The 13,342-nt window shown below is 37.5% G+C and overlaps 1 protein-coding gene across 7 annotated transcripts in view; it reads right to left on the reverse strand.

The window, feature by feature from the left end:
* The window catches only part of WDFY3 (WD repeat and FYVE domain containing 3), a 290,091-nt gene that overhangs the window by 201,929 nt on the left and 74,820 nt on the right, over positions 1-13,342 (reverse strand). For all 7 annotated transcript variants that reach the window (XM_043514073.1, XM_043514074.1, XM_043514078.1 and 4 more), the window contains one exon: positions 289-499. In XM_043514073.1, the coding sequence (XP_043370008.1) occupies positions 289-468 (180 nt within the window). In that variant the 5' untranslated portion in view covers positions 469-499. The remainder of the gene's footprint in view (positions 1-288; positions 500-13,342) is intronic.

The raw sequence follows: 13,342 nt of genomic DNA on the forward strand, positions 1-13,342 counted from the left end.
ATCAAAAAAGGAAAATGTTGGCAACACAAAATTTATAATTTCTGTTGTGTTTACACTGTATATTCCCAATCCCTTCAATTCTAAAGGAAAACAATCTCCACCAAATTTAGATAATAAGTACTCTTTGGACTTATCTACACAAGGAAATTAGTGTGGAGTGAGATAGGGTGTGAATTTATCTATGCAGCGAGTTAGTGCAGAGTAGTTAGTGCACATAAGCTACTCCAGGCTCTCCCCTCTTGTAGACAAGACCTTAGCCAGCACCAGAAAACTCTCTCATCATCTTACCCTGTTAAACACTGGCAGCATCATGTAAAGTTTTTCTTCCTGTTCTTTCTGGGTCATGTGCCGAGGAGGATGACAAAGTTCTGTGAAGAGTCGACGCAGGTGCATCAACCCTAGAGCATTATCCTGAGGGCTACACTCCTCCTGCCGTGGCCGGCCCATGATTCTCTTGACCATATTCATCTTAGCTGAATTCTGGAAATCTCTTTCTATCCTGTTTAGAAAGGAAAATGAACTACTTGAGTAAAACTCATACAATAATGACAAAAATATTTTTCATATTTAAAAAAAATAAAGCAAGTTCAAAAATGCACCCTCCCAACTTAATCAAATACTGTAGCTAGATTTTTTTTTTTAAAAGGCCTATATAATTTCATGTACTATAGCAACTAGTATTGTGTGTGCCAAGATGGGGAAAACTAGATTTTATGTTTCAGGCTTCAAGATGATAGCATTTCAGTACTGCTGTTTATAAAATACGAGCTCTTTTGAAATGAAGATGTTACAACTTTAAAATGCTACTGAACAGTCCAATACTGTATACAAGTATACAGTATGCCAAGTGTCCATTTTACTTTGAGATTTTGTTCTAGAAAATAAATGTCCACACCACATTACTAATGTGAATTCATTCATTACTATATGAAAATAACGTGGAATGTATTATTAGTATTTCACTTCTTAAAAGATTTCAGAGTCCAGAAAAAGAAAAAGCTGATATATTTCTTCTGATAAACTGGACCGTAATATATTTTACATTCTTAATCTACAGTCTAGTCAGACACTTTGAAAAATGGTACAGTTCTATTACATGTCAAGCCAGGCCTACAAAACATCCTGCCAAGCTGCAAAAGACCAAAAATCAGGCATGGACCAAGACTGATGCTAGCAAATAATTTTGCTTTCAATTAAGTCAGAAAACACTTGGAACTCTGAACAAAGTAATAAATCAGTTTCAGGCTGCCAAGCCTGATGGATAACAGCAGAGGAAAATAGTGCTACGAGGGAGCCAGATTTGGATGCAACCTTGGGCCTTTTGCATATTGACTTAGTGGATAGTAGTGCCTTTCACATCCTTTTTAAGCATACACCAAGAGAAAAGCCATCTAGACTGCCTTGTTAAACCTAGCCAAACGATATGCTATGCAAAACAGGAAGACTTCCTATTTACTTCACCTGCTGATAAAAAAAATTTTGCTAATCAGAAGTCTTGATTAAGATTAGATACTGGAGTGAAGAAATATAAACAGCTATCAGAATATGAAGGTTTGGTTAAAATGGAAACCATTTTAAAAGGACTCTTTGAAGGAAAAGTTGTTTTATTGTTTTCCTCTTTGTCTTGTAAAGTATTTGTAAACTGGAAAGTGTTCAAAGAGGGACCTATGAAGTTTGGCTATTGTTTCAATATGTTTGTATCTTCATTTGGTACTTTGAAAAATATTTAACAACATGCCTCAAATGTTTTCAAATAAAAACTTCCATTTTATCAATATAAGGAAGGCAAATGTTCAAAGTTTAGCTTTGCTGATAAAATAACCATATTACTCTATACTCACTCTAAAGTCACTCTTCTTCCTAGAATGTGTCAGAAAAGGTAGGAAAAGACATTTAGATAGGGGTTTTTTTTTAATTTTCCCTTTTTACAATGGCCTATACCTCAATCTCATAATTCAGTTTAAAAAAAACACCCTAAACTTTACAAAAAACAGAGATATTGCTTGATAAACTGATTCAGTAAACCTTTCCGCCCCAAATCCTAAAAGCTAAAATATTTCAAAAGGCACAATTGCCTTTATTGTTGGCAATATTAGCAATGCTATTTTAAAATTTAATCTGACCTCAATATCTTCATATCTTGACAAACAAATTATAAAAATACATCAACCCATGCTATTAAGAGCTTAGGGAAATATGGTTAGAAGGAAAAAAATACAGCTACAAAAAACACAGACTCCACCAGAAGCCAGTCAACACATACGGTGAGTTGTTTTTTTTTTTTTTTAAATAGAATTACTAGTGATAATGCAAACTGGATACAATTAACTTAGGCTTGAATAGAGACTGGGAATGGATGAGTCATTACACAAAGTAAAACTATTTCCCCATGGTATTTCTCCCTCCCACCCCACCCCCCACTGTTCCTCTGATATTCTTGTTAACTGCTGGAATTAGCCTACCTGCTTGTCACCATGAAAGGTTTTCCTCCTTCCCCCCCCTGCTGTTGGTGATGGCTTATCTTAAGTGATCACTCTCCTTACAGTGTGTATGATAAACCCATTGTTTCATGTTCTCTGTGTGTGTGTATATAAATCTCTCCTCTGTTTTTTCCACCAAATGCATCCGATGAAGTGAGCTGTAGCTCACGAAAGCTTATGCTCTAATAAATTTGTTAGTCTCTAAGGTGCCTCAAGTACTCCTTTTCTTTTTGCGAATACAGACTAACACGGCTGCTACTCTGAAACTAGTGATAATGTGGAACAGCCACCAATATTGATACCACAGGCCACACAATTAACAGGAAATCAATTCTACTTTATAGGGAAATGTTTTCCATTCACTGAAAGAGGAAGGCTACAATGAGGAAGGCTACAAATGACACTGATGAAGCCTTTTGCCTAGGGGGAAAAAAAGAGGAAAAAAAGAAAAAGTGGTGTAAAATCCTCCCGTGTCCTGAGCAATAAGACCATAAGCATATGTTATTAAAATTTTAATAACCTCATACAGGTAACAGGGGAACTGCCTCATTAAAAATACCTGGTAATATATGTATACATTTTAATACTACCTTAGAGAATTAAAATTAAGATATATTTTCATTAATTTTTTGCCCTTCATTCAGCCCAAACAAAAAAACAAACAAACAAAAAGTGTAGTTATTGTTACTTCCATTTATAGTCTGTTTCACTTTCTTACTCTCATGTACTAACACCAAACTTCTATGCTGTAGGAGCCAATCCTATTGGTGTATCCTGAAATCAATATAAAGCCACTTTTGGTGAATGGTTGAGCAATACACGGATGCTTTTTATCTTAGGTTTTACTACAGGTAGGTTAATATAATTGCCTTTTCAAAGCTACTTTAAAAACCTCCTAAAACTAGGGCCTAAAGTTACCTGACAGTGCCTAAGCATTAGACACAACACCTAAAAGCAATACCTATTATTGACTCCACCACATCAGTGAAGCTGTAAATCAGGAGAATTTTTTTTAAATTAACTTTTTTAAACTGAATTTTACAAATGAATATGCTGTGTTTCTCCATGCTTGAAGTACATGCACAGCACACTTTATACCATGAAGACTGAAGAGCACATTTCTCCTAACATAAATATCACTTTAAAGATGACAATAAGCAATTACAGACTTTCAGCTGTGGCACCCATTAAAATTCTATAGATAAAAATGTTATTGAAAAACAAGTTGATTTGTGTTCAGACATCAAATAAAGCCTTCACTTTAAAAAGGGAAGCTATTAAATTTAGCTTTTAAAACAGAATTTCAACCTTCTTTTCATAGTAGCAGCAGCTTTCTTTCCATAATATCTGCTGGCACACTACTTACTAATTCTTGGACATTGATTGTATACACAAACCTTAATTTTATTTATATTTTTAAGACAAAGAAAAAGACTTTTTCCTCCTGCATTCTGGCAGGGCTCCCTTTTTTCAGACAGACAGACAGACAATATCTTATGCTTCTAGTCAGTAAAAGAAACCTACAATTTCTACCCCAAACAGGAATTTGGAGTTAAAAATTGTAACAGTGCACACTTTTCTATAACAAATCTCTTGACATATAATAGAGTATTAAAAAAGTTAGTGTCAGACGTGTATAAATTCAATTACTTTTTTTTTTTAAATGCATTGGCGACTTCCATCCACCACTTTTATGTATTTATTTTGTATTCCTAAAAATGGTGATAAATCTCCACCTCCCTGCCACTGTTCCCTCTAAGCTATGTGCGTGTGCGCATGCACACAGATCCTAAACCCCGCACACATGGCGGAACACCGCACGCACAAAAAATGAAATACTACATTGGAGGCAGGCTGAAATATCATTTACGGGCGACTTTTGACATTTTTCACCCATCATCTAGCAACACAGCCAGATTCTATTAGCTGGCAAGTGGAGGATAGGGAAAGGAGGTTAAATTTCCTTTTTCTAAATATGTAAAAATGACATTTATAAAATAACATGGTGTAAAACTATCACCACCACAAATTGCAATTAAAACTTTTTAAATGTACAAGCATTTCACTCGCTTGGGTGCATTTGCCTCATGGCGCACAAATTTGAACTCTGCTTAAAAAATTTGCACAGAAGAAATTTTTTGCACACACGGTCTGTCAAAAATTAGAGAGAACATTGCCCCCCACTTTTTTTTTTGCACTTTTGTGATGAAGATTAAATTTAAAAAAAGGTACTTTTGTTGAGCAAAAAATTTATATTTCTTGTATCAATGCTATACAGGTCCAAAGAAACTCCACTTAAATTTCTATCTTCAAATTTTAAGGCCTCAGTTTTCTTTCCAAGCAAATTTCACCTTAGATGATAAAAAAAAAACCCCACCTTTTTTTATTTGGCTGAGTCTGAGTATTTAAAAATGTTAATATTTGTAAAAACACTACTAGTAACTGGCAAGAATTATGAAATATTTTTTGTTATTAATGAAAAAATCTGGAATTATATATAGTTATAGACTTTAAATATATACATTTTGCTCTTACCTTTTTCTTTGGTCTAAACAATCACCAGGCTTTCTGGAGGCCCTTCAGTTTTTCAAAAGACTAACTGCTTTTTACAATACCATTCATTGTTATTAGTGAATCTGATATACAAATCTCAGTGTTGGCACACCTTGAAATGATAAAATAGTAATACTTCTCATTTAAAACAGGGCTCATCATCCATTTAGCTCAAAGTGCTTTTACAACTGAGGGAATATTTTCATAATCTTGCATTTGGCAAAACATGTTGGTAGCAAATTCTTAAGAGCCTGGGTCTAGCTTCCAAAATTGAACAACGTGGATGTTCAATTATGTACATAAGCAACCAAACTCATGTCCAAAAAAGTCAATTGATCAAACTGACTAGATATCTAATCTACACAGACTAACAGTTACAAAGCATAAATTATGAAGCAGGGATTTTTTTATGTTAGCATTTTAGTCCTGAATATTTTCACTTATTTACAAATGGAGACAAGGACAAAGGCCTTGAACTTGATTCAGTATTCTAAGGGAAGCCAATGTGGGGAGCAGAGGAGAGGTTTAAATGGGTTTGCGATAAAGGCCCTGTGTTGCGGAAGAAACATGCTGCAGACTTCTGTATCAACTGAATTTTCCTGCTGCCTCGCCAGTCTCAAAACTTTACCACTCAGCAAAATTAATTGCTCCTGAGCAAGATTTAGAAATCTGCTACAAACTAAGGAAACCAACTTTTATTTAGCCTAATTTCTCATCATGAGAGGTACTGATTCAGCTCAAATTACCAGAGTTCATCTCCGGGGCAGGCTCAACATGCTCAGTAATGATACCTCCACTGTGTGAATTTTCATGCCACAGTACAGTTTTGATTCATCAGTTGGAATCCAACAGCATGAACACTGAAACCTAACTGACCAATGAAAAAAATACTGTAAAAATACCTAAGAATGACAGACACTCACAGATTTAGGGGACTAGAACAACAAAGTAGCTGAGACAGCAATAGCAGCAGGGAAGGAGATTCAAAAAGGATCCCACAAATGTCTTGTCTACCTTGTGAAGGGGCCATGTCCCTACTTTGACTCCAACAGAGCTCAATTTAGCATCCAGACTCAGTCTAGAAGATACCATCAGAGATGCTTAGTTTTGCAATTCTCAAACTGGATTTGTTTCTCCAGAGATAAACATGCTTGTTAACAGCAAAAATGTTTTAAAATAAATAAATATATAGAGGTGAGATAACAGACCTCAACCCTATTGTCGCTCCGCAAATTTGTGTACACAGAGTCAATCCCTTATCTCTCTCTAAAAGTGCAAAGTTTCAAAAAGTTCAATGCACAGAAGATTGTTGGGGGCGGAATAGATCTGGACAAGGAGAAGAAGTCTGGAGATAAATGGGAGAAGGGAGGGACAGGCAGGAGAAACAAAAGTGAAACTGTTTGAGCAGCATACTCCAGAAGTCTAGAGGTCTTTCTGAGTATAGCCTTCATTGATTTGAGATCTACCATACCATTCTCTCATGAGAAGGGAAAACCTATAATGCCAGCAGGCCGTAAAAGAGACCCAGTTTGAGAATATTTTAACGAAGTTCCTCTACCTGTGGGTAGGACAGGAATGCGTGCAAAATGCAAACAGAGCAACAAAGAAATGCAAGGCCTGGTTGCCCGAATGAAACATCATGAGAAGTGTTCCTCCTCAGGAGGAAGCTGTGTTGAAGATGATGAAAGGAACATGTCTGAACAGGCAGGATCTTCAGGTTGGTAAACTTTTTTTTTATTTCATACTTCTTTCTTAAGGACTGCCTGTCTTCATTCTGGACTATTCTTGAATTCTCACGTTTGAGCAAAAAATATAGTTGTTACTCTATGGTACTATCATTTTAGATGCAGTTGTGATAAAACATAAATAACTGAAATAGGCAGATCTTCCTTTTACAAATTTCAGCTTTAAAGCAGTACTGAGTGTCAGTGAATGCAATGAGTAATACTAAATGAGAGTATGGTAATAATAATTAAGTAACTGCATCGACTTATTTTGTTTATGAGAATCCATCCTCTAGATACAGGATTCTGAAGACTATCCACCTTCAAGATCATCATAATTTTCTATAGTTTCAGAGTTATCTGCCAATGATAGTGTTTCAATCACATCATGTATGTCACATAGACATACTATAGCACCTGTAGCAATAAGAAAAAATATCTCCATCATCCAGAAACCACCATAGATAAATCTGTGATAAGAATCAGCTGTTTTATTGCTGAGGCTGTTGAAATTTGGAAGGAACTGAGTGAGCTCTTAAAAAGAGCAATATGCATTGACAGTTACATTACAAGCATTAAAAAACGATTGGACAAGCACTATCTCTAGCTCATTTTCTTGCCAATATTCTCAATACTCGGTGCCAGGACCAAACCTTAACAGCCGAAGAAGAGGAGCTGGCTATGACATGGACATCCAGCAATCTTTCCTCCATAATGCCAACTATAATAAACTTTAGAGCTAAGGGTGAACCGGTCAAAAATACATGTTTGCTGATGATGTTTTAAAGAAAGTCACTTAAGCACTTGGATTCAGAGACTGTTGAAGCAATAATCTCACTTTTAACAGCAGTAGCTTCTTCTGCCGGTGTAGAAAGAATATTTTCTTCCTTTGGACTAATTCATTCCAAATTGAGAAATCATTTGGGACCTGAAAAAGCAGGAAAGCTTGTTTTTTCTTTTCCAGATTATGAACAAACAGGAAAATGAAGGTGAAGATGACTGATTTAGCTGCAGAAGTCAATATTTTAAGTTTCTCATGTTGACCTGGATGACAGAGTCAATTTAATTTTTGCTTTTTTTAAAAAAAAAAAAAAAAAGATTTCATTTAACTCTCTTCGTTAAAAACAACAAAAACAAACCAGATTTTAAAAAAAAGTGAACGTTTAACTATATTCAAAAATGCATATGCTTATTTTGTCAAAATATTATGTTTGCTGTTGAAGAAAAAAATCCAGAACACATAATGTTGTTTTAATTAAATAAAACAATTTAAATATCTGTCTGTTGATGTTCTCCTCCTAATACAGCATGGCAAGAAAATCCTCCAAATATTAACGATTAACCTGTTGAATTGGAGATAGTTTACCTCCCAGTGACTTCATAAATATCTGCTTCAATTACCTTTGGTATTTGAAATATCCAAACAATCATTCATTTTCTGATATAGCTGTAAAACTAATCTGAAAAGTTTTCAAAATAAATCACTTAAAAATGTATAGTGTGTACTTTCTAAAAATGAAACCTACATCTCTGAGTTGTGAAGAATATGTATTAAGGTTATAACAACCATCAAGAATTAACTGTTATGTAGAAATCCATGATTAAACCGAGTCTTCCTTACTAGTGATTTAAATCACTCAAAATTAAAAAAATAAAAAAAAAATCACTCAAAATAATTAAGTCCAAAGTTGACTGAAGAGTTATAAAGGGATTTCATTAAACTGAATGACCAGGCAACAAAATGGCAGATGAATTTCAATGTTGGTAAATGCAAAGAAATGCACATTGGAAAACATAATTCCAACTATCCATACAAAAAAGTGCAGTCTAAATTAGCTTTTACCACTTAAAGAGATCTTGGAATCACAGTGGATAGAAAGAACAAGAGTACTTGTGGCACCTTAGAGACTAACAAATTTATTAGACCATAAGCTTTTGTGGGCTACAACTCATTGGATGCATAGAATGGAACAGTAAGATAGATATAGAGATCTATCTATCTGTGTGTATACACACACACACACACACAAGTTGGAAGTTACCATACAAACTGTGATAGGCTAATTAGTTAAGATGAGCTATTATCAGCAGAAGAAAAATACTTTTGTAGTGATAATCAAGGTGGCCCATTTAGACAGTTGACAAGAAGGTGTGAGGATACTTAAGAAAATTGATTCAATATATGTAATGACCCAGACACTCCCAGTCTCTATTCAAACCCAAGTTAATGGTATCTAGTCTGCATATTAATTCAAGCTCAGCAATTTCTCCTTGGAGTCTGTTTTTGAACCTTTTCTGTTGCAAAATTGCCACCCTTCAATCTTTTACTGAGTGGCCAGAGAGGTTGAAGTGTTCTATCAGTTTTTGAATGTTATGATTCCTGATGTCAGGTTTGTGTCCATTTATTCTTTTGCGTAGAGACTGTCCAGTTTGGCCAATGTACATGGCAGAGGAGCATTGCTGGCACATGATGGCATATATCACATTGGTAGATGCGCAGGTGAACGAGCCTCTGATAGTGTGGCTGATGTGATTAGGCCCTATGATGGTGTCACTTGAATAAATATGTGGACAGAGATGATGGAGCATCCAGGATTGCCAGGTTTATGGATTTTGGGTAGCAGATAGAATACCCCTGGTCAGGGTTCTAGACATGCGTCTGCACAGATCTGTTCCTGTGCTTTTTCAGGGAGTTTCTTGAGCAGATGGTGTAGTATCTTTTGGTAATCCTCAGTGGGATCAGAGGATAATGGCCTGAAGAATGTGGAGTTAGAGAGCTGCCTAGCAGCCTCTTGTTCATATTCCAACTTATTCATGGATGATGACGACAACACCTCCTTTGTCAGCCTTTCTGATTATGATGTCAGAGTTGCTCCTGAGGCTGTTGATGGCGTTGTGTTCAGCATGGCTGATGTTATGGGGCAAGCGATGCCGCTTTTCCACAATTTCAGCCCGTGCACGTCGACGGAAGCAATCTATGTAGAAGTCCAGCCTGTTGTTTCGACTTTCAGGAAGAGGAGTCCACGCAGAATCCTTCTTTTTGTAGTGTTGGTAGGAAAGATTTTGTGGGTTACTATGTTGTTCAGAAATATTCTTTGAGTTGGAGATGTTGAAAGTAGGATTCTAGGTCACCACAGAACTGTATTATGTTCGTGGGCCTGCTTCCCAAGATCCATAAACCTGAGAATCCTGGACGCCCCATCATCTCAGGCATTGACACCCTGACAGCAGGACTGTCTGGCTATGTGGACTCTCTTCTCAGGCTCTACGCTACCAGCACTCCCAGGTAACTTCGAGATACCACTAACTTCCTGAGGAAACTACAATCCATCGGTGATCTTCCAGAAAACACCCTCCTGGCCACTATGGACGTAGAAGCCCTCTACACCAACATTCCACACAAAGATGGACTACAAGCCATTAGGAACAGTATCCCCGATAACGTCACGGGCAAACCTGGTGGCTGACATTTGTGACTTTGTCCTCAACCACAACTATTTCACATTTGAGGACAATATATACCTTCAAGTCAGTGGCACTACTATGGGTACCCGCATGGTCCCACACTATGCTAACATTTTTATGGCTGACTTAGAACAACGCTTTCTTAGCTCTCGTCCCCCAACGCCACTACTCTACTTGCGCTACATTGATGACATCTTCATCATCTGGACCATGGAAAAGAAGCCCTTGAGGAATTCCACCATTTCCATCCCACCATCAACCTCAGCCTAGACCAATCCACACAAGCGGTCCATTTCCTAGACACTACTGTGCTAATAAGCGATGGTCACATAACCACCACCCTATATCAGAAACCTACTGACCGCTATACTTACCTACATGCCTCCAGCTTCCATCCAGGATACACCACACGATCCATTCTCTACAGCCAAGCTCCAAGATACAACCACATTTGCTCCAATCCCTCAGACAGAGACAAACACCTACAAGATCTCTATCAAGCATTCTAAAACTACAATACCCACCTGCTGAAGTGAAGAAACAGATTGACAGAGCCAGAAGAGTACCCAGAAGTCACCTACTACAGGACAGGCCCAACAAAGAAAATCACACAACACCACTAGCCGTCACCTTCAGCCCCCAACTAAAACCTCTCCAACGCATCATCAAAGATTTACAGCCTATCTTGAAAAATGATCCCTCACTCTCTCAGATCTTGGGAGACAAACTAGTCCTTGCTTACAGACAGCCCCCCAACCTGAAGCAAATACTCACCAGCAACCACACACCACACAAGAAAAATGCTAACCCAGGAACCTATCCTTGCAACAAAGCCCGTTGCCAACTCTGTCCACATATCTATTCAGGGGACACCATCATAGGGCCTAATCACATCAGCCGTGCTATCGAAGGCTCGTTCACCTGCATATCTAGGCTGAATGTTTAAAACAAACAAAAATACTTTTTCACACAATGCAGTCAACCTGTGGAACTCATGGCCAGGAAATATTGTGAAGGCCAAAACTATAACAAGGTTCAAAAAAGAACTAGACAAGTTCATGTAGGATAGGTCCATCAGTGGCTATTGTCATAAATATAAAGGGAAGGGTAAACACCTTTAAAATCCCTCCTATAAAGGGTTAAGAAGCTAGGATAACCTCGCTAGCACCTGACCAAAATGACCGATGAGGGGACAAGATACTTTCAAAGCTGGGGCGGGGGAGAAACAAAGTTTCTCTCGGTCTATGTGTTGTTTTTGTTGGGAACAGAGCAGGAATGCAGGTCAGATCTCCTGTAAAGGGCTAATAAGCAATCTAGTTAGATATGCGTTGGATTCTGTTTGGTTTAAATGGCTGATGAAATAAGTTGTGCTGACTGGAATGTATATTCCTGTTTTTGTGTCTTTTTGTAACTTAAGGTTTTGCCTAGAGAGATTCTCTATGTTTTGAACCTGATTACCCTGTAAGGTATTTACCATCCTGATTTTACAGAGGTGATTGTTTTACTACTTCTTTCTTTTAAGAATCTGATTGGGTTTTTTTTATTGTTCTTAAGATCCAAGAGTTTGGGTCTGTATTCACCTATGCAAATTGGTGAGGATTTTTATGAAGCCTTCCCCAGGAAAGGGGGTGTAGGGTTTGGGAGGATTGGGGAGGGGGGGAGCAAGACCTTTCCAAGCAGGCTCTTTCCCTGTTATATATTTGTTAGACACTTGGTGGTGGCAGCAATAAATTCCAAAAGGTAAAATAGTTTGTACCTTGGGGAAGTTTTAACCTAAGCTGGTAAAAATAAGCTTAGGGGGGTTTTCATGCAGGTCCCCACATCTGTACCCTAGAGTTCAGAGTGGGGAAGGAACTTTGACAGCTATTAACCAAGATGATCAGGGATGCAACCCCACATTCTGGGTACCCCTAAACCTCAGACTGCCAGAAGCTGGGACTAGATGACCTGGGATGGATCACTTAATTACCCTGTTCTGTTCATGCTCTCTGAGACATCTGGCACCCTCCACTGTCAGAAGACAGGATACTTAGCTAGACAAACTAATTTGACCCAGTATTGCCATTCTTATGTTCTTATGGACTACATGCATTCATTTTGTTTTTCCACATTTCTTCCTTCATATTCACTTGCACTAAAATAAATTATGTATTCACCTTTCCTCTCCTACCACTGCACCCCTTTCCAACACAAAGGGTAATTTTATGTTTGTAAAAACTCGACAAGACATCGTAGTCCAGTGGTTCTCAACCCATGGCCCAACCAACACACAGCTGTGGCCCATGTCACATCCTCAGGGCCATGTGGGGGTGTGTGTGTGTGTGTGTGTGTGTGTGTGTGTGTGTCCCACAGAACACTGCATATGCAGCCCACAACAATAGATTCTGGATTAGTCATTCATTTAAAAATGGCTTTTACCCAAGGTCAGGAAAGCATCATAAACTGTTTCCTCACTATTGAGGCCAAACAGCTTTTGTAATAAATCTGGTCCAGAAAAGAATAATCAAATTATGACAGGAAGAGTGAAAGATGTGGGAAGTTTCATTTATGACTCTTAAGTAAGGCCATATATACTGACCATCTGCACATGGTTCAAGGGAAGTAACATGGTCCAACAATAAACCTACCTCAAATCTGCATAGCTGGGAAGTTTTAGACAGCTCCATGTGTGACATTTCATGCCAATTATTTAATGAGCTATTTTACACATCATAAATTTAACCTACAAAAACTTGTGTGTGGATTTAGCAGTCGTGAAAGGCATCAGCTTCACAGCACTGGTAAATATAGCCTTCTGTTCATTTACAGGGCTGCACCAGGTCAAGATTCCCAGAAACACGTCATGCCTATGTACCTCACCCCTGATGATTGGCTGGGATACTTCAGACTCTATGACTCAAGCAGTTATTTCTAATGAGTCTGCAAATGAGCAAAAAATCTAATTCTGTTGTACCAAAAAGTTGGTGCACAATTTCTGTCAAATCTTTCTGGGGAAGTACAAGAACACTGAATTCTCAGAGATGAAGAAAAATAGAATTTTGCATGATATCTGTAGCTTGATAAATTTAATTTTAAAATTTTAATCACTGAGTAAACACCATATGCAGTTCAAATGTCACA

Source organism: Dermochelys coriacea, chromosome 4 (genome assembly GCF_009764565.3).
Source record: "Dermochelys coriacea isolate rDerCor1 chromosome 4, rDerCor1.pri.v4, whole genome shotgun sequence".
In the NCBI taxonomy this organism is placed as follows: Eukaryota; Metazoa; Chordata; order Testudines; family Dermochelyidae; genus Dermochelys; species Dermochelys coriacea.